Source organism: Cebidichthys violaceus, unplaced genomic scaffold (assembly GCF_023349555.1).
Source record: "Cebidichthys violaceus isolate CVI_PGR_0920_01 unplaced genomic scaffold, fCebVio1.0.p SCAF_3, whole genome shotgun sequence".
Taxonomy (NCBI): Eukaryota; Metazoa; Chordata; class Actinopteri; order Perciformes; family Stichaeidae; genus Cebidichthys; species Cebidichthys violaceus.
The window spans coordinates 14,883,255-14,904,551 of NW_027176483.1; the positions used below are offsets into that span (position 1 = coordinate 14,883,255).

Below are 21,297 nucleotides of genomic sequence, written 5' to 3' on the forward strand. Positions count from 1 at the left end.
CAGAGGCTCTCCAAATAAGTAATTTGTTTGCCACTGGGATGTGGCTGTCACAGGCTGTAATTTATTAGTCACACTCGCACATCATCAGCTGAATATTCATAACACACCCACACCAACGACCCACAGCATCCCACAGCAACAGAATAATACATGGGAGACCTGCCACCAACAGTACATGTCATACAGCCTGTGTGAAAACCTTGACATGGGTAATTCTCAGCTGACTGTGCCAGATTCACCATTACCGAGCCAGACTGGAGGCCCAAGTGTCAGTATGGCATGACTGTAAAGTAGATGCATGCCTCCCTCTCTCACACACACACACACACACACACACACACACACACACACACACAGTTCTTCGCCCACATCTCATCGGGTTCACAAGTGATTCTCCTGGACTGAAGGTTTCTTGAGAGGCAAGAAAAACACAGAAAAGAGCACAATAGTGCTGGAACCTGTGGCCAAGGTTAAGGAGCGGCTTGTGGAAACACGGTGAAAAACACAACAAAAAATATGACGAGAGTTTAGAATATATAAAGACCCAGGAAGAAACTAACAAGAGCTAATAGGAAGACAGAAATACGGCAGATGAGAGTAGCCAGGGGCAATCACACAGAGTTTGCAAGGGATAAAGATAGACTGAGAAAGAAGTACAAAATCATTAACCATCAGGGTGCAAAAAAATGACACTGAAGTTTTGTGAAAGGAGAGAGCAACTCCAGCTCTGCTGATGATGATGGTCACCATGATGGCAATAACCCGGGGCTTGTTAAGAGATTCATTCCACACACACAGGCACACACACGCGCATCAGTGATCTCTTTTTTCCATCTACCCTCCCACTCAAAGTACACGCTCACACAAGGCGTGTGGGCTCTCGTTTGAAACTTCATCTCAAAATTAAGCACCACTCATCTCTGAGCTTGGCCCGAGGTGCAGAACACCACCACTGAGAGAGAAATGGTGCAGTGGAGAGTCGAAGAGAATGGGAGGGAAAACGGAAAGTTAATAGAAGAAGAACAAAAAGTACAGAACAAAGATACAGACCGAGGGAAAACCAACAAGAAGTGCAGTATGAGAGGGAGATGGTGGAGGAAATGGATGACAGAAGCAGGAATAGAACAATAGCTGCTCCCTGTCGTAGGGGAAGCCAGCATGACAACAAGGAGGTCATTCATGGCATGCAGTTTTGATCAGATGAGACCAAAGAAAAAATCAGGAAAATGCAAAGGAGAGGAGAGGAGATCTTTCCACTTCAAATGCTTCCTTTCATTTGTCACCAGCCACCACTCTGACTCTGTTAAACACAGGTTACAAGTGAAAATGAAATGAAAATTGTTCTTCCAATGGTCAAAGCTCGGTGGAAGCATTTTCATATGTTAAGAGTAAGCTAGAATGAAATGACTGGGGAGGGAAAAGACGTGTAGACAGAGAGGTAGAGCAGAGGAAGTGAGCTCATGTGATTAGATGGGTCCACTTACCCCGACCTCCACGTGATCCGAGCCCTTGTCATCCTGCTTGTGGAGGATCTCAAAGTAGTATCGTCTGGACGAGATTAGGCTGAGGGGGAGAGAGAGCTATTGTTAGATATTTGACGCTGATGAAAAAAATGAAAAAAAGAAAGAATCTATCTTCTATAATAGGCCACTGCAGCTCTTTCCACCTTCGGATCTGTTATGTGTGGAGACCGACCAGAAATACAACTGTGAGCAACTTTGGGTCACAAAAAACTAAAGCTATTACAGGGTTTAATGAGACTGCAGTGAAGTAAGGTAAACAGTTTGACTTTAACAGCACAGAATAGTCATAAAAACATATAGCAACTGGACCTGAGAATAGACAGGTTAATCAGCAGAAAGTATAAATCTGTGCTACAGGCAAGATGGCAAAAGAGACGGCTGTGAGCCAGGATATCATCAGCCTCGGGTCCTGAATAAAACACTCCTTCTGAGACGGTGAGGAAGAAAATCGATGCTCCACATAAATCAACATTTTACACTTACACAAGCTCCAGTATTTTTCTGGATCTCCTGCTTAGACTGAGTAAAGATCTGATTTGAAGTTTTACTGTGCATGTTATTCCCTGCCCTGATGAAACACACACACACACACACACACACACACACACACACACACACACACACACACACACACAACCAAGCGACAATTTTCTTATCAAAAACACAGCTCGGATAATAGGCCAGCATCTGCTGCTGAATGAGCAACACCCGAGCACTGTTCCTCGCATCATTAGCTCTACAAACACACACATACATACATATTTGAATACACACATTGTTGGGCAGTGCATACAATCATGTTTATGCATGTATGCATATATACTACACATCTACAGTGTATAAATGCACTTAAAAAAAACCCCAAATGCCTTAAATGCATAGAAAAGCTATTCTTTGATAGATAAAATGACATTGCATCTTGGAGAATCTAATTCCTATAAACAGGATCATGTCGATTGTGTTTGCCACATCTTGGTTATTTGTAAAACATTTGCTACTCTGAACTTTGGAGTCGTTTGGCGCCTCCATTTTTATGGAGTTTTAATATGATGTGCGATGGCTTGCTCTGTTTTGCTGCTCATTTTCTGTCTTTGTTTCCGGTTCCTTTGCGCTCTCTGTCATGGCCCGGTTTCTCTCTCCTGTCTCCTGTTTGTCTCCTGAAACAAACAAAAGCTCATCTTCTTTGATGAAGTCTGTGTTTTGAATTGAAAATAGCCCCACAAAAACAGGAGATAACATGAAACAATGGCAAGCAAGCAAATAGAGAAACTTTTGCTGCGTGAGGGTATCCTTCTTCTCGAGTAATATGCATGTTCACAAGTTAAAAAGATGAAATATTTTAGTCTATAAAATGACAAAAGTGACAGACGCCTATTTAACAAGTCCCCAGAGCCCTAGGTGCCATTTTAAAGTTGCCTGTTTTGCCCAGCCAGCAGTTCAAAACTCAAAAAGACAAGCAGAAAAATTGTAACACTGAGAAGCCAGAGCCAGCTACTTTTCTTTAGCATTTCCGTTCAATAAATAACAGACTGATTGTTTCAGCACTGTCAGACATAAATGCCTGGTCTTTCACGATAAAGACTGGCAAAATACAGTTTTGTAGACTTATTGGCAGTGTGTGTGTGTGTGTGTGTGTGTGTGTGTGTGTGTGTGTGTGTGTGTGTGTGTGTGTGTGTGTGTGTGTGTGTGTGTGTATTTTTGTTCCTGATGTGGTTGACCAAGTTGAAAGGGAAGGACAAAAGCTCAAGGGGGGACGGTTGCGTGTTGCTCCATTGCCGCCGTATCATCCGGCTGCCCAGCGTTCTGTAACCAATAAATCATTGCAGGTGCTGGAGAGCAGTGACAGTGTGCTAAGGTCACTCTCATGAATAGGGAACGTCTCTCTGTGCAGCTGCTGAAATGGCACTCAGCGAACCTAAGTGCCTCTTTCAGCTCCTGGCACCCAACATGACCTTTCTCATACGATTCAAACATAACGCCATGCAAGACCTTAAGCTAAGTCACACTTTAAAAAATAACTTTGCATTCCCCTCAGACAAAACACAGTCATTAGAGTCATTAGATTAGATTAGATCGGATGAAACTTTAATGAATGCAATGATTATGTGGGGAAATTGAGTAATCATCTTAACCAGAGGACTGAGGGAAGGATTTGTCTATAGTGAAATATAAAGTAATTTATACCATGGGAATATTACTGTCCGAAAAAACACAACTGGTTCTCAAAAAGTTGCATTTATTGGAGAATTGAATCTCACTGTCTCTATTCTAGCAAATTCAATTTCAAGTTGGTGTGTCTTTTTCCATCCTGAACTCAAAATGATATTTTTTGGCGGCCTTAGTTTATTGAGTTCCTGCCCCTGAGCAGACGACTGTAGATGGGTTTTAGGGATGTTGCTACATTTCCTGACCCTTCATTAGTCTGTTTCAGCCAATAATCTGACTCCATCTGGGGGATAATCTAATGTCAGAGCTGAGAGGAGGCAGTCTGCCGCCACAGTGTTTCAGAGTCAGGCTGATACACAACCACAGACAAATAATTATACAGAGATCCACAGAAAAATGCATCCTGAACATTTTATCGTCCGTCAACCTTTGGGGAACTCCTTCTATCCCCTTGCCACTCTCAGAAACTTAAAAATACACACAACACACCCACAGCGCCTGAACCTCTGCAGCGATAGCAGCCGCTCAGCCAATAGAAACCTGTTTACCCGTTACAAGATTCCAGATAAGACAATGTGCCCATTCACACACACAAAAACACACAAAACACTAGCGGAGCAAGATGGAGACCAACAGAAGGATCATATCACATCATAACATAGCTGAGTGACGGAGAGCAACGATGCCCCCCCCCCATTCCGTGTTCATACCTTTTATACAGAACGGCGAGGTGGAATAAAGGCGCAAAATTCCCGCCTTGAACAGGCTGTGTGAAAGGGGCTACTGATAAACAGATGCAGACAGCAGAACATTAAGTCCTATTCACACAGGTATCTATCTATCTTTTGTGTAGCTACATCCTTTATATACTCTCTTTGTGAATTGCCAATTCAGAAGCAATTTCATTTTGGGGTCTTGTAATTTAGTTTCTCTGTGGAGGTGAGACATTTGTTAATTCCCTGTCTGCAGTTGTCTACTTAAAGTTATTTCCTTTTTAAACTTTGCGTGATTTCTTAGTATCTGTGTCTGTGTTTTTTTTTCAATTGGGCATGAATAAGACAGAAATATTCTTTGGAAAATTAAAATACGGAAATTCATCATGAGGACCCAAATAAAGATATGGTTACAATGCTGTTATCTGAATTTAAAAAAAAAGTATTAAACTAAACTGAAAAACTGGAGATAAAAACAGAGGTGTTGCACGAGTCTGTGTGTATGTGGGTGCACTGGTCAAACTGTCTTCCTGTGATGGATAACGAGGCGAGCTACGGTTGAAAGAGATGAAGAGAAAAATAGGAAGGAGGAGCGATAAATAGCGATGAACAGCAGAAACTGAGAGGAAATCATAAATGCTTTCTGTATCTTAAAAGGAAAAATACATTACAATGAATATCACCGAGATGTGATTTCATACAGAACGCCACGCCTGAAGAGAAAAAACAAACATAAAAGACCATGTGAAGGGCAAATGAGAGATGCAAGAGGAAAGAATAGCTATTAGCGTGTGACTCAGAGGATGAGTAGAGGACACAAAACAAGAGTCTAATTGCCTGACTAATTGGAGTCTTTGTTTCCAGCTTCCCTTCATTGGGCTGAACGGATAGAGACAGACAAAGGAGCTCGACTGGGCTGGATAACACAAGACGCGACTGTTGGAGCGAAACAATATTCAGAAAGGATCATCCAAAGTATGAAATATTTATTTGGCAAGAACATATAGAGGGTTTTTCTTTTTTCCCTGCTGAGAAACAAACTCCTTTCACGAGCACCTCAAAGAAAACAGTTCTACTGTGGGTTTGTCTAAAGAAATGTACAAAAGCCTGGGTGCCCAACATCCAGAGGACCGACGGACAGATTGAACACACACACAAACCCTCTGTATAACTAACCTGGTTTGGCGTGAGCAGAGCAGAAGTGGAAATGGAAACAGTATACTTTCTGCCCTTGGTAAATACCAGTCCTCTTTCTCTTACTTTCCCTTCACCTCATCTATCTGCCCGCCGGCTACAGCAATTTCGTGATTCTACTTTTCCAGTATCTCCCCTCTTTTTCCAACTCAATTTCTCATTCACGCTATCTTGACTGTCACCCCGTCTCTCTCTCTCTCTCGCCAGATTTCTGCCTCTCCAATACCCACAGGTGGCCCTTTTAAATAAAAGACTGTGCTCGGCGAGCGCTCTCCTCTCAACTACATTAATGATACCAGTGTTTAGAGCTGCCCCAAGGAGACGCACAAACTTCACTTTTCTCCCCTCGCGCTCACTCCCCTCTACACTCCATTTCTCATGCATTCCTCTAATCCATCAGAGAGCTATCACGCTGCTCTTCCCTGCAGCCTCAATAAATCCTCTTTCTTCCATCACCCTCCCTTCGCCTCGTCCACCCCCCCCCCCGCTCTCCTTCATCCCCTGCTTCTTCCCCGTCTCCTTCCCCTCTCTGCTCCTGTATCTTGTCCGTTGCTTCTATCCGACGCTTCTCTTCTCCGCTATCTAATGCTTCCAATTCTCCCATATGTAATTATCTAATATAGCATTAGAGCATTATCTTCTTCAATGCCTTTTCTTCTCTACGCCTCCACTTCACCATTTTCTCACTTTGATTTCGTATTAACACTCCTTCTCCTCTGCTACTGGCCTGAATGCGTGGCTATGTGAAAAAATAAAACAAAAACAAAAAAATGTGTGTCTAGCAATGCCTTGCTCTCCTGAGGTTTGTGTATTTGTGCCACACTGAGAAGCATACGCTCTTTTCATCACAGAAAATTGCAATTACAATTGTTACATTTACTTAAAAAGGTCAAACGAATTCATGTCCAGAAGACATGTAAGAGGTACACAATTATACAGCACATTAGCAAGTTGGAATGATTTGCCAAGGCCAGCAATATTTTTCTAATGTTAACGAATCCCATTATACGACCAAAACCAACAATAAATTGATCCAACTAACGTATCATACTAAAGTATAATCTGTGTATCCAAAGCCTGATGAAGCCTATATTGTCTAAAACACTCATCAATAAGCCACACTGCTGCAATGGCTGGAATATTCCTTCATTATGATAAACTCTGGAACTGTAGTTTATTTCAGGCCAATCCAACACACAGCGGTGCTATAAACACTCACAAGTGGAAATGAACTATGTATTTATATTTGAGTATGCTCAAAATCACAGTCACCAGTTGTTTAAAGCCATGACTGGGCCTTTTTAAAAAGAAAAAAGAAACTATAGGTCTGTGACCAACTTTTCTTTAAGATTTATGGCTTCAGTAGTGATGAGTGTGTGGAGCCCCGAGCCCATTCATTACTTTGTTGCAAGACAAGAGTGTTTACAGCTGTTTCGAACCGCCACTCCAAGGCAGAGTGAGAAGACGAGATAATTGTTTAAATATGGCGATAATGTTTCACACTTTCGGACAGTCTTTCCTGGAAGGCATTTATAGTGTTGCACTCGGTTGACAGAATTAGATTAAAAATAAGAGCTTTAGAGAGAAGTGCAAACTCTGCTACTTCCTCACCTATGCATACCTAGCAAAATATAAAGTGGGCATGAATGTTGCATTGTTGGTTTTGTAAAGAAATTGACGGATGCAGATTCGGAGGTTCAGACTCGGTTGGACCATTCGACAAGCACTTTGGGTGGAGCTTCCTGACACCTTTAAGCCTCCATAGTTTCAATGTTTTCATGGGGTTTGTTGAAAATGACAAAAATATAGAATAAGGCTAGCCTTATCTTTTCAACTCTTCTCTAGGTAAGTGTGTGTGCAAACATGTGAGTATGTGTATGTGTCCATGACGTGTCTGCATTTGTGCCTAAATACTGATCTCTTCTTACGTATCTCGATACTTCCTTGATATTCACCAAGTCACTTTCCAAACAGCTTAAATATCCACTTGGCAGCTGCTCAGAATATAATTCCTGCGTTTCCTCAGGCTGAGCTGACCCTCCGTCATCATTACTGTCTCTAATCACGTTTGGCCAGAAGCAACCCTGTGTTACCTTTCGGCGGCACTCATGCATTTCTGCCAATCCGATGTCCGCTACGACAGTCTTTCACATCTCAAGAAATGTGCATCAAATCCCTCAAAGACATTCTGACTACACATAAGCCACACATGGACACACAGGGTCGCACACACTCAGACATAGATTTGTGCCTCAGCAGGCTCCCATCGCTCATAGAAACAGATGGCAAAGTAAGGACCTGAGGGAAGAAAGTGGGACAGAGAAGTCTTTGCAGCTTGCTGGCAAACAGCTTCAGTCTAATTCAACTGCTACGGTGTAGCAACCAATTACCTTGAGTGGAGACATGTTGGCATTAAGGTTGGTATTCACACTCAAATGCAATCAGGGAGATGTATGCACACAAAGACAGAAACATACAGAAGTTCACTCACATCTAAACTAATATATATATAAATAGGAAACAGGTACAACATTCAACTCGCATCCTCGCTCAATCAGTATTCCTATGATGCCATGAGCACAGGTACTATACTTTCCTCTCTTTAAGTGCTTGAGAGTCCACACCAGCTAATAGCCAGCAGTGCTTAAATGATTCAATTATAGATACTGAGAGATCCCATAGTGAAATAGCTGGTCATTCTCCACTAGGTTTCCCGCATTATTGCCGGGAAAAGCAACGGTTAACTCCCGCCTTCCTACTATTATCGGCCTTTGGAGGTTTTTCTGTTATGTCATGCGTATAGAAAACAAATGGGAGCGTTTGCGGTGTGTTGAAAGCACACAAATGAAAGGGAAAGAAAAAGGGGAGAATGTTAAGAGAAGCAAGAAAAATGCCTAAAAAGGAAGAGCACACATCAACGACCACGTCTCTGTGGAGGATCCGGTGTGAATGTCACTTCCAGCCATTTGTGGACTGAAAGCTGCTCCTTCAAAATGCCAGCTGTGACATCCCAGATAACCTTGGAATCCTCCTCTGACTTCACCTCCTCACCACGCCACTGTCAAAGGTCAGCAGCAGCCGATTTGAATTTCAATTAGTACACCTGAAGGTGAAAACCTTGACAGACCATTACACTGATGCGTGGAAACTCATCCACAGAAGCACATACAAGTGAATGCAAACACACAGGTATCGTTTAATCAACGCTTTTTGTCTTGTGGCATTTTTTTTTAACTCTCACCTTAATCTCACATTGCTGACGATATTCAGCCAGCGCTCGTTAAGCTCCAATATCTTTCAAACAATATTCCTTCTAATCTCCAAACTGTCAATCACATCCCGATCTGAGCTGCTCAAAAGGTCCTGAAAGACTTGACGCCAGGCACGGTGTCAGATTTAGCTCAGTATGCAACTCAGCACAGTTCAGTTTATAGAATTTTAGCAAATGTCAATCTCTCCGCAGATGTCTATACAGCCCGAGGCTCAGAGAGCGGAGGTAGTGTTGACAGGGTTATCTGGGTTCCTCATTGGACTACTTCACTGTCACTCATCAAGCTGTTGTGACAGCACCTAGCAGGCACTGCCAAACTATTACTTCACAGGTATGAGCAGAGGTGGAGACAAACAGTCAGACAAACAAAAAGAGACACTTTCAACTTGACACGGGTATTATTTTAAACGTCAGGTTGTAGGTGCTATCAGAAAGAAGTCGCGTTTTGGTACTTACTTACTTTGATTCAGCCTAGTTTGAGTACTGGTTTTTACCTTGTCAGTCTGTGTGTGTGTATGTGTATGTGTGTGTGTGTGTGTGTGTGTGTGTGTGTGTGTGTGTGTGTGTGTGTGTGTGTGTGTGTGTGTGTGTCATCACGGCAAAATGTGGAGACTTGGCACCACAGTTAGTGTGATCCCAGTATCTAGGCTTGTTTTTCACAATGTTGTCCAACCAACGATGATTTTCATTTCCAATTAATTCATGATACATGTCCAATAATAATAAAGAGCGGCAATCCTCTCATGTACGAAGCTGGGCAGGCAAATATTTTGTATTTGCACTGAAAAAAGGTAATCAACTATCAAAATTGGGTCAACCAATCAACCAATCATTATCACCAATCCTAAACAAGTAAGTCACTGGGGATATAAATAGTTGTTTTGATGGTTGTTGATACATTTCATTTGACGATATTCATGTATAAATCCTCACATGGATCAATTTCAGTGACATGGAGCCTTTAAAAGATAGAAAGAAGAAAGAGTGCATAGAAAGAAACGGATAGACAGCAAGTGGGACAAATGCTCTCCATCCTCAAGTTTTATTCAGCAAACTTCAGAATTTGAACGCCAGCACAACTACCACACACACACACACACACTAAATAGTGTGAGTCATTGCCTCCAGGTGGCCATAGCCAGGTGGTGTGGATGGCTACCAGATCTCCCAAACAGGTGTACTGATCCTACTTTCCGGTCCATTCCATCTATTTAAATTGCCACCATAGGACACACTTTCACACACACCATGGCTACAGCAGGGCCACACCCCACTGCTGGAGCACCATTTCTGTCAGTTTTTGAACAGCACGGGTCTCCTGCTGCGTGCTGTTTGCACTGCAGCATATGCACACTTCTGAAAGCCCTTGCCCTCTTCTACCTCATCTCTTTTTACAGCTTCAAATTCCCTCCCCAAATGTAAATGTAAATGGAGAGAAAAGGCCATAAAAAGTGAGTGAGTGAGAGACAGAGATAGAATGATGGGCTGATGGGGAAAAGGGTATGAAAAGGTGGTATTTATGTGTGTGGTTTCAGTAGCCTTTCAATGCATTGTGTGGAGACCTCCAACAGGAGTGCTTCAAGTGAACCCCTCAACAACAATATGTTTCATTCCCAGACAATATGATTCAACCCTGCAGCAGCCATTAGTCACTGTTCACTCAGCTCTACGACAGTCGGCTGTACAGCTCCAATGAACCGAGACGAATAAGTAACCCCAGTCCAAAGCGCGAGAAAAGAAGGACGGTAAAAAACACCCCCACAGAAAACAGGGTCTCTACAACATTGCTAAAGTGGGAGTGTCTGTTGTGTTTCATTCTGTTTTTTCTCTCTCTGTTCAATTACATTTCGGAAGACTGCCCTCTGTTAGGTTGTTGTTCTGCTCGGCACCATTCGACTACATTCTTTTATGCTACATTTTTACTTCACTTTTGTCTCATTTCTTCCTGTTCTGGGCTCAATGTGATAATAACTAGGACCAGCAGCACATAAATTGTGAAAGCTGTTTTAAATTGCAGCTTTGTGGTAGAATGGAGTCTGTAAATAGACTCCAATGGCCCTGAACTTACTCTTAGAATAACAAATTGCACCAAAGGATCACGTTGCCAATGGTTAGCTGTAGCCTCGTATGGAATGAATAATATTTTCACAGTGGCTTTGCATTTACACAAATGAGTGTAATATTCTATAAACAATAAATTAGTTTTTTATCAGATTTACAAATGTTTTAAATTACCAGGTGATACAATCTGTCTAATGACTGATTTATTATTGCTCTACACATAGTTTTTTTTTTTTTATATTTTAGAAAATTGTTCTGTTCTGCCCTGCTAATTTGCTCATTTCAATTCTATCCCATCTAATTTGAAGAATTCCTTTTTATGAATGCACGGCGATTAATCCTGCTGCACACACAATTTGCCACGCTCAGGAGCATATCAGCTTTGCTATAAACAGGTTGAGTGTAATGGTGTGTGAGGGATGGATGTCGCACAGTGCAGCAGAGGGAACATGCGGATGACAAATAAACTGCCTTTGCTGCGGGATGTTTCAATAAAGTCATCAGATGCAGAGAGGAATTTCAAATGTCACGGTATTCCACGAACAAATGTACATTAATGCACAGACGTATACATTTGCTTACATGCACACAAAAAAGAAACATGTTCTCTCACGCACGCCCACACAGAAACATCAAAGTAGATGTTGCTTAATTATCTTAATCTAGACTTCAATGAAATGATGGTGGAATCATGAAGAGCTTTACACATCAGGGTAGAAAATATAAAAAAAGATTTTGAGAGAAGGTAGGGAGCAACAATTGGTGTGTGTAGGGTGATAAATATCACTGCGTCTCAGTGGGGTAGAGAGCACACAGCGGAGGCATGTTCTCTGCAACAGTTCTCCTTGAGTGGGCAATTTTATTACTGACAGCATGGACAAACTGTGGGAAGCTATGCTGCAGTTTCTATACAGATGCAAAATACTTACATAAAGCTATGCGCACACACACATTATGTATTGCAGGTAAAAGTTCTGCATAAAGTACATTATTTTATTTGAATATAATTATTGATGCATTAATGACTTTCACTTTCATGGAAACAATGAAGTCTTATCTTAACGTATGATAATACATCATTTATTTTCTGATTACCATTAATCGAAATCTGCAAAGTAACTAGAAATGAAGTAAAAAGTACAATATTGGCCTCTGAAGAATAGTGGAGTAGAGGTACAAAGTAGTGGAAATACTCAAGTAAAGTACAAGTACTTCAAAAATTGAAGTAAAGGGTTAGGGTTACCTGAGTGAATGTACTTAGTTACTTTCCGCCACAAATTCCTCCGCTGAACGGCGTTTTTAATGTCCCTGCCGTATTCTGCCTCCACACTTGGTTGCTTTGTTCTTGTTATTGTCGGAGAACGCAAGACACTTGTCAGACAGGAGGAGAAAACAGAAAAAAAGCTTTCAGCTGCCTCCTCCTCATCATCTCTCTTCTTCGTCTACTTAATCTTTTGTCATATCTCTTTGCTCCCTTGAAGTCTGGTGTGCCTTCTGTGCTCACCAGGACGAGTTAATCCTCCGTACAGACAAACACAAAAACCCGCCAACAGGTCCTGGTCTGCGTTCAGTCTCTTCTGGCATTGTCATTAATTACATTATGTGTTACATGTGTTACAATGTGCTTTTTCAAAAGGGAGGATCAAAGTTCAATATAGGCATGTTTTTTAAAAAGCAGTGACATTTTTTTTGTGGTTGTATAAATCTTAATAATCCCTCTCAGAATGATACATAAACAGTTATGATGAGACCTTGACACATGATGAGACATCGGAGCGATGCAGTGAGTCAGACTGAATTAACAGCAATGTCAAATTAATACGGCTATCAAATCAAAGAATATGATGTATGCCATAAGACACTCTCTCTGAATGTCTTCCATCTCATTTGTTTTTCGTAGATTGGACTTACAGTCTTCCTTGCATGATGTTGGTCACCACGTTCACGTATGGGTAAAACTCCACAAGTAACATGTTCTGATATTAAGAGTTAAATCTATTTAGTTTATATTATTTTAAAGCTCTGCTGTAAAAAAAAAAACTGTAGCACACATAAGACAAATGGTCTGTGGGATGTGGAAGATCAGGGCCTTTGGTCCGTGTGAGTGTGTTGTATTATATCAGTAAAGTGTACTATAACTAGTACCAAGTACCAACTTGGACATCACAGTTCTCTATTATTCCCCAAATGTAGGTCATGTATATCACTCATAAGTTCAGTCAAGATCACAAAGTCATTAGCGCCACTCAGATCATCAGCTGATTTTCCAGGGCGCCAAATTCACTGTCGCCAACTAGAGAGGTCCATTAATACTGCTGCTGCTGCAGCTATTGCTGCTGCCACCACTGCATTGCAATCTGATTCATGAGCAGTTAAACTAGTAAACCTTTTCACTATGTCTATGGCGCATTAGACATTTCAATGTATATTTCATCATCTAGTACGTGCACTCTAGTCCCCCTTGGGGGTTTTACTTTTCGTCCTACCGGTATGAGATGTTCCGTTTGGGTTGGGCTCAATAGTATCATTCATTGACTCTAAGCAGAATTGTATCATGATGCTATGATCACATTATGTAATTGTTCTACAAATGAATGATTCTGAAGTAGTGGTTAGGGTTAGGTAAACAAAATCTGTTTTTGATGCCTTGTTTTGCACACAATACAGAGTGGTGTCATATATTGCGTCACAGTGGACAGTTCATTGCCTGAATATGTATGTCGTGATACATATCGATATTATGTTCTAAAAATGTACCACCTTTTACGTGGATGTCCAATCATTGTTGATGGTAAATGTAGTCGATTGAAGCGATAACTTCTGCCTACTTTATTGGCCGAGAAGTCTGAGTTTGCAGCGGCAAAATGAGTTGTTCTTTCTCCATCCAGCGTTGTCATTTGACGCGACAGTGATGTATTCGAATGCAAGGAAGAACCACAGGTTTTTTTTGTCAGCTTGGATTTCTCGTCTTCGCCTCTGGGTAGCCAGGGGGCTGGCATGCTCCACAGGCCACTCAAAAACAAAACTTCCTAAACTTGTTAAAATATCCATTGTGTAAAAAAAGTGAAATCTAATCAGAACATCCTTGTTTTCTTGGCTTGCATTGCAAACTAGCTACGTTTCCGACAGAAAAAATGGCATCCCAACAAATATGAATGCGGTGGATGTTTTGGCATGGATACATTTTACAGTTTTGGCTGACTTGGATATTCAGCCGTAGTTATTTGAGCCGTAGTATATGGACGAAGTAATGCAGCAGAGAGAGAGAGAGAGGCCAAAGCTGCAGCTCCGTTAGCCGTGTAAGATGATACATAGTATGTCTGGCAGGGACCTTGAGTGTTAGAAGCTTGAGCGCAATGCATCCTGGGACACATAGGCACTGCCGTATTTACTACATTTACCATGAATACTGATTGGACATCCACATAAAATATCTCTTTAATATTTGCATATTGATTTAAACCATATCACCAAGCCCCAGAAAGCTGTTTTGACCAGTTCTTGTACTTGTCTCGTCAGTCAACCTTGATAAGAATGTCTCCATCACCCAAAGCTTACAGCAATTGAAAGAGGTAAATACGCATTCAACCTTAACAAAACACAGTTTTTCTTTGTCTTTATTGTGTGCGTTCATCATCCAACTTACTCCGTGTAGAAGTGCTAAACTATTCTGAACTTTCACTAAAAAATACATTTGCAGTGTGTGTGGTTGTAGTTGTGTGTGTGTTTGTGTGTGTGTGTGTGTGTGTGTGTGTAAATAATTTAAGCCAGCACTCTACATCTTCATCCAATCAGGCAAATGTGGGAGCCCAAGGGAAAAGAAGCACCATTCTTCAGGAGTTCTTTTCTTGCTGCATAATAATATCAACTTAACAATGACTGTAGAGGCAAACTGACTGCAGATCAGTGCTAATGTTAAAGGGTGCTTTTACGCGAGCAGCTCCCAGCAGTTAGGGAGAGAGATGTGGGGAATCTGAGAGGAGCGGATAGTAAAATACGTTCTCATCTTACATTTAGAGAGAGAGGCATTTCAACTGTAATGATCCTCAGCACTCTGACACCTGATGAGACTATTCCAGATATGTTAATTCATAGATACATGGAAGTACACACCTGCTCACAGAAGAGACACACCACCTGCTTGAGCCATCAATTTCCTCCTTCATGTGAGCAGTAAAAGCCCTCTGAAGCAATTATGTTATAAAAGAGGCTCTAGACCGGCATGAATTGACTCTACACCGGGCATGATCGGTACAAACTGCCTCTCAACAGTTAGAGGGACACTTTACCGGTAACAACCACAAGACCAGTCCTAAAAGGAGTTCCAGTGTGTGGCGTGTATTTGTCAAGCTTATTGTTAGATACTAGCAGGGCCTCCTTTTGGGCTCTGTGCTGGCTTGAGTGTAGCGCAGTTGTCACAGGTACTTACTGCACGGACTTGGAGGACTGGGACCTGAACTTGCTGAACTCGCCTGGAGCTGTCCACTCTGTACCCAGCTGAAACACACAAGACAGGAGACACAGATCAGAGCGAGTGTGAGAGAGCAGGGAATAAGAGCAGCATAAGAAATAACAAAGCACAGTTTGCAACTATAGAGTATTCGTACTGACAAAAATCCATTTTAGAAATCAAGTTTGCGAGACAAAAACCCCAACTTTATGATTTTAGGCACCAACAATAACTATTTTGGAAGGGTCCTGTCTGTAAATAGGTAGGATCCCTGGTTATGATAGCACAGCAAATGAAGAGAAAATTGGAAAAACAAAATAATATGCCCCGAAACAACAGGGAGAGTCAATCAGGAGGCTAGTTGTGAGAGTGAATGGCTATAAACAGACAGACAATCAGAAAGAGTCATTCCCTGCCAATGCTGAGACTAAGAAGCCGGCTCATCAGGACGCTCGGGGCTCCGGTTTCAGCCCTGCGGTCGAATCAGTGCCCATTCATTTCCTCAGCAAGCCAACGCGGCTAATTAGGGCCCCTGCTGCTGCTGATCCATAATGAAAGAATAACACTAAGATCATAGTGGGCATGCCTTTAATTGTTTGTGCTGGCCACACTTCTGGGCTTGAAACTGGTCTGAAAACATTGTGGCGCGTGGTGTTAACACATCACAAGAGCCTTTCAGCTTGTAAATAGCTGCTGATCCTCACTCTGGGTACCACAATGTTTTCACGGAGAGCAGCACACACAATCACGCACACCTACAACACAATGACACACATGAACACACACATATGAAATGGCAATTATACAACTGCACCTCCGAACGCGTTTGCTGGCATGAGAAGAGAGCCACTATAGTAAGAAAAACCTCAAAAAACAGGCAGTAATGTCGGCCCAAAACCAACCAGGCCCCTGGCTGTGCCAAAGCCTCTGAGAGTCTCTGTGAAGCAGTTGGCAGGAGAGGAGGACACAATGTGCGCTACTGTGCCTTCACTCCGAAGCCCACAGCATGCTGCTGCCGTAGTACATTTCCACAGCAACAGTTTCCTCACATATTCCTCCTCCGGCACCGGAGGAATGCTGGAAGTTAAATGACTGGGAGAGAATATTCAAATGAAACCGTGTGCTAGGTAGCAGATTAAGCTCACTAAACTAATTTACAAAATGTACATATACGATGCAAACTTTTCTTTAAAATCAATACACATTTATTCATACAATTGCAGCAAATTACTCTGTTGATTTTTCTGAAACAGTTTTGTGAAGCTGAAAGATGTTGGAGAGTGGAGAGCATGTTCACTCATAAATGATGTGATGCTGATGTGGTCTTATGTAGGTTTTAAATAAGCACTGATGTTGTTCATTTCATAATAAATGGTTTGTGGACAATGGTGTGCATCAGACCATCTGTGGACTTTCTGACATCAGACAGTGTTAAAAGAGAACTCCACTGATTTAGCATTGCACCTGTAACATTGTATATATTCTATATATCAGGGGTATTCAATTAATATTCAACGAGGTCCAGTTAGAGAGAATTCCCTCATGCAAAGGTCCGGAACATCACAATAATGTCGAACTTGCGCTATGATTTAGTGCCATAATTATTGAAATAACCAACAGTTGTATTAACGTCTGTATGTCGTCAACAACTGACTGTCAAATCAAATAAAGAAAGTTCAATTGAATCATATCTCAACAATATTCGTCAGTTTTCAAATTTAACTGGATGAATTATAAATAATAAATACTCTAATAATAAATAAATATTCTTCCCTCATTTCAATTAAAATAATGGCTGGATCTAAAAATAAAAAAATACATCACAGAAAAATTTTCATCTTAAAATAAAGTACTTAATTTTAGAAAAATGAATTTAACTGAATTGCCCTGCTGCTTCAAATTCAGTTAATTCATGTGTGAAGTGATGTCACTCAAAAAAGCCTTGATATTATATTCTTCTCATCTTCTAAAAAGAAAAATGTGTGTGCATGGACTGTATCTGTTGTTATTGAAACTATTTGTTTCAGCTCTTTCCTCCTCTCTGTTAACATCATTGTTGGACAATGAATTCATGTGTTAGGATTCTGATCATATTGGGCTTTTAGGTTTATTTTTCTGTGTCTGGCTACGTTTGCTGAAAAGTTGTGTGCTTTGTCTCGTAATGTGGCTTCGCATTGCCGCTTTTAATAATCGTCACAATCTGTGAACGTATGAGACATACTGGTATACCTGCTATATAGGATATTTGTCTGTGTTAAATTCGCCACCAGACTCAAGCACAAAAGAGAATGTCTGTTAAGCTTAAACTTCAGACCCAATCATGACATGACCCGAGGCAAATTCTCAGACTTTATGCAAGCTTAATTAAATTTTTTTCACAGAGGCAGAAGAATTGTACACCACCTGTGAACAGAGCATAGACTGTATATAAGAAGTGGACGTAATCGTCGTCGTCACGTCTGCCATTGCTTTGTGGACTGCCGTCTCGAAGCCTCTAGTTTGGCATTTTGGCCATCGCCATCTTGTTTTTTTGCAACCAGTAAAAAGAAGTGACCATATTTGGACTGCGGAGGACTGACGTAGAGACGCCGTATACACCTCTAGTAGCGGTAGCGACTTGTCAATCACAAGGTAGCCCCGCCCTAAAGCCCATCCTGCTTTATGGTCTATTTGACTCTAAATGGGACCATAATTTATAAAATGGACATCATGCTGTATTGAAGAAGACTTGAAAGTAGCGATTGAGATGATAAACTCATGTTTACTGAGTTAATAAATCAAGTCAGAAGTAGAGTCATTTTCTCATAGACGGCACATAGAGCATTTGTCCATAAAGAGAGTCAAAGGTACCACTGGAATATCAGACACAGTGTCCAATCAACTTCCAAACATCATGGGCGCAGTAGTCTTATTGGTACACCAGAACACAAACCTGCCTCTGTTAACCTAGCTACCCATTGCACTTGTCAGTCCCTCTAATGAATGTTAAGTGTGTCGGCTCGTAATGGCGCTCAGTTTTGATGCTGCTATGCTAAAGTCTGGCTTGGGAGTGCTGCAACTTTTGTCTTTTGGAGACCAGTCAGCTAAGCAAAACAATTATATCTGCTTATCAATACACAACAGTGCGACCTGTTAAAGCTGCACTTAATAATTAGTCACGATTCATCCCATTTTTTTGACAATAATACTTGTGCTTCACAATGCATGTGGGCAAGTTGTTTTGAGCATGTCCTGAAACACTTTGTTTTCTTTATAAATAAGTGATAGCCGACACTCATTTAAATCTCAGACTGCTTTAAGTTTTCATTACGTTTTGCTCATCTTCTCCTGACATACGACAGGGAAAACTGCAGAAAGTAGTGCAGCAGAATCTCATTTAAGCTAGTCTCCTTCAGAAGAATCATCGTTAAAATAAACTCTGTGTCACAGTGAAGTGCTGTTGGTTTCTTAAGAGAAGCAGCCGACCTTCAGCGAAAGTTAAATAACTTTGACAAATCATAGCTGCATGGAGCAGGAACCTCAGCAGCACTTTAAAATCTTTTAAAGCAGAGGGAAGCAGAGAAAACAGGAGCTTCAACTTAAAACTTTGCACTGAATATAAATGGGAAAGTTGCAATACAATACTGATGAAAACATCTCTGTAGTCACTGTACTTGCATGTTTATATTCTCCCTGTGAGTGCATTGTTTTCTCTGGAAAGAGCTGTTGTTCAGATGAAAAAGAGAGTGATCACACCGCAGAGGCAGCAATGCAAAAATATTAATCTCAGCAAGTCACGTTATCTAGTGCTGACTCTAAATAAGGTAAATCTATTTCACATATATTTTGAAATAAGTGAAATAAAATGATAATTTAAGTTGTTTCCAAAGCAAATGCAAATTCAGAAGAGAGATGCAACTACAGAGGCAGAAAACCAAAACAATCTCACCTCGTTTTAAGAGTTGACACGAAGGTAAATGTCATGTTGAGGTGGATCAATAAATTATACTGAGGACTGAGACTTTCAACTTATACATTGCCTGACACAAGCTATTTTTAAACATCCTCATTCATAATGGTACATACAAACACCTTTTCCCAGCGCAATATACTGCAACGGTTCTGAACTCATAAAGCAGCTCATGAACATTTCTTGTACGCCTATCCATTTCCTTCACATGAGTCATCTGTTCAAACAATCTCCTTCCTTTTCTTTTGAGAAAAGCTGTAAATTAAGGATTTTAAAACATGTAGCTTCACACAAAGGAGAAAAGCATTAGTGTCAAGGAGTCAAATCTCCTTCCAAAATTAAAGGTCGTATGTCTCTTTTCTTTCTCGTCAGTTGGTTTATCAGCTGAATGTGAACAATGGCAGGATCAAAGTCAATGCCACAAAGACAAAACACATGCAGCGCCTCAGCTTTCCCATGACTGTGGCAGATGTTCTCCAAGGCACACGTGCACATGCCGTATAGACATGAGAAACACACACGTATGCACACACAAAAGATGTCTCGCTGAACAATGAGTCATTGCTTATTGAGAGCACCATCTCCTCACCAGAGTAGGCGGGGGGGTAAATCAGAAAAGCAGCCAGGGAGTCATCAGGGGCCACGCACATACACACTTCTTCACATCACATCTTAAAACACACCCCCTCACTGGCATATTGTCTTATTTTGTTGCTACTTCAGAAGTCTCCTCAGAGAAATAAGGCAGGGAACTTGGGGACCAAATTTCTCTAAACTTAAAGCAGACAAACAACCCAGACACACACACCAGCCGTGCTCTAACGTAACCTCTCTCACACACACACACACACACACACACACACACACACACACACACACACACACACACACACACACACACACACACTGTGTCTGTGTGAAGCTCACCCACATATGCAGGCACCTCGAGAAAACTAATTTCAGATGGCCACTGGCCCTGAAACACCGAAGAATGAAACACAACACAGGGTCAAGAAATCTAAGAAATATGAGCGTGTAATGGAGCTATGGAGACATTACTCCTCTCTCGGTCAACTTCTTTTCTATTCCCTCTTTTTTTCTCTCCAAATGTGAAGAGAGAAGTAATAGAAAAAGAGCTGACCTGTGATATAACTTCAGAGTGTTTTCTTTCTCTTGTTCTGTCTCGTCTTCACTGTCTGTATTTCAATTGAACTTGGACTCCAAAGTTCTGTGGGAGAGGCGAGGCCTGCATACAGTTTCTGGTTGCTTTCATGCATTCATTCATGGAGAAACCTGACATTTCTAGAAATGCTTGAGTGAAGAATGGTGGCATTCTTCTTGTTGGAATAATGGCCACATTCCATTGAGCTGCGTCCATGCCATGACCCCGGCATTGTACATGGTGGATCCTTAATAAACCCAAATGGAACAAACCCATTATTTACACCAATGTTTTAAGTAAAAATGTCCTCAATGAGAACGGTCTATTGAAACCTGTAAAGCCTGCAACTTACTCAATTAAATAACAGGGCAGTTATTCCACAGCTCAACTTAAAAAAGAGCAGTGTATAGGATTAAGGAGGATTTATTGGCAGAGATGGAATATAATATTCATAACTATGTTTTCATTGGTGTATAATTATATTAAACTAAGAATGGTTGCGCAATATGCAACCTCACCATTATGCCACTTAGTCTTACACGATGCTCCTTTAAAAAATATACTAGCCTATTTTTTACACATTGGAAGCTCAACAGAAAGAAATCACATGAAAAATATGAAAACTATATGAAAACTCAAATGGAGGGAGTCTGTCTGTATGTGTATCTGTCCCCATTATCGCCAACCATGCATTCATTTGATCGACTTCACACTTGACAGATGTTTTGCTGAGGACCCAAGGAAGTGTCTGAAGCGAGCTCTTGAGATCTACAGGACATATGTATTAGTAGTGTGTTCTGTACACAGT

General features: G+C 41.2%; 1 protein-coding gene across 1 annotated transcript in view; it reads right to left on the reverse strand.

Annotated features, from left to right (window-relative positions):
- b4galnt4a (beta-1,4-N-acetyl-galactosaminyl transferase 4a) overlaps positions 1-21,297 on the reverse strand; it is a 128,947-nt gene that overhangs the window by 19,869 nt on the left and 87,781 nt on the right. The window contains exons 7-8 of the mRNA XM_068723158.1: positions 15,358-15,425; positions 1,485-1,563 (exon numbers count right to left, since the gene is read on the reverse strand). Of these exons, the coding sequence (XP_068579259.1) occupies positions 1,485-1,563; positions 15,358-15,425 (147 nt within the window). The remainder of the gene's footprint in view (positions 1-1,484; positions 1,564-15,357; positions 15,426-21,297) is intronic.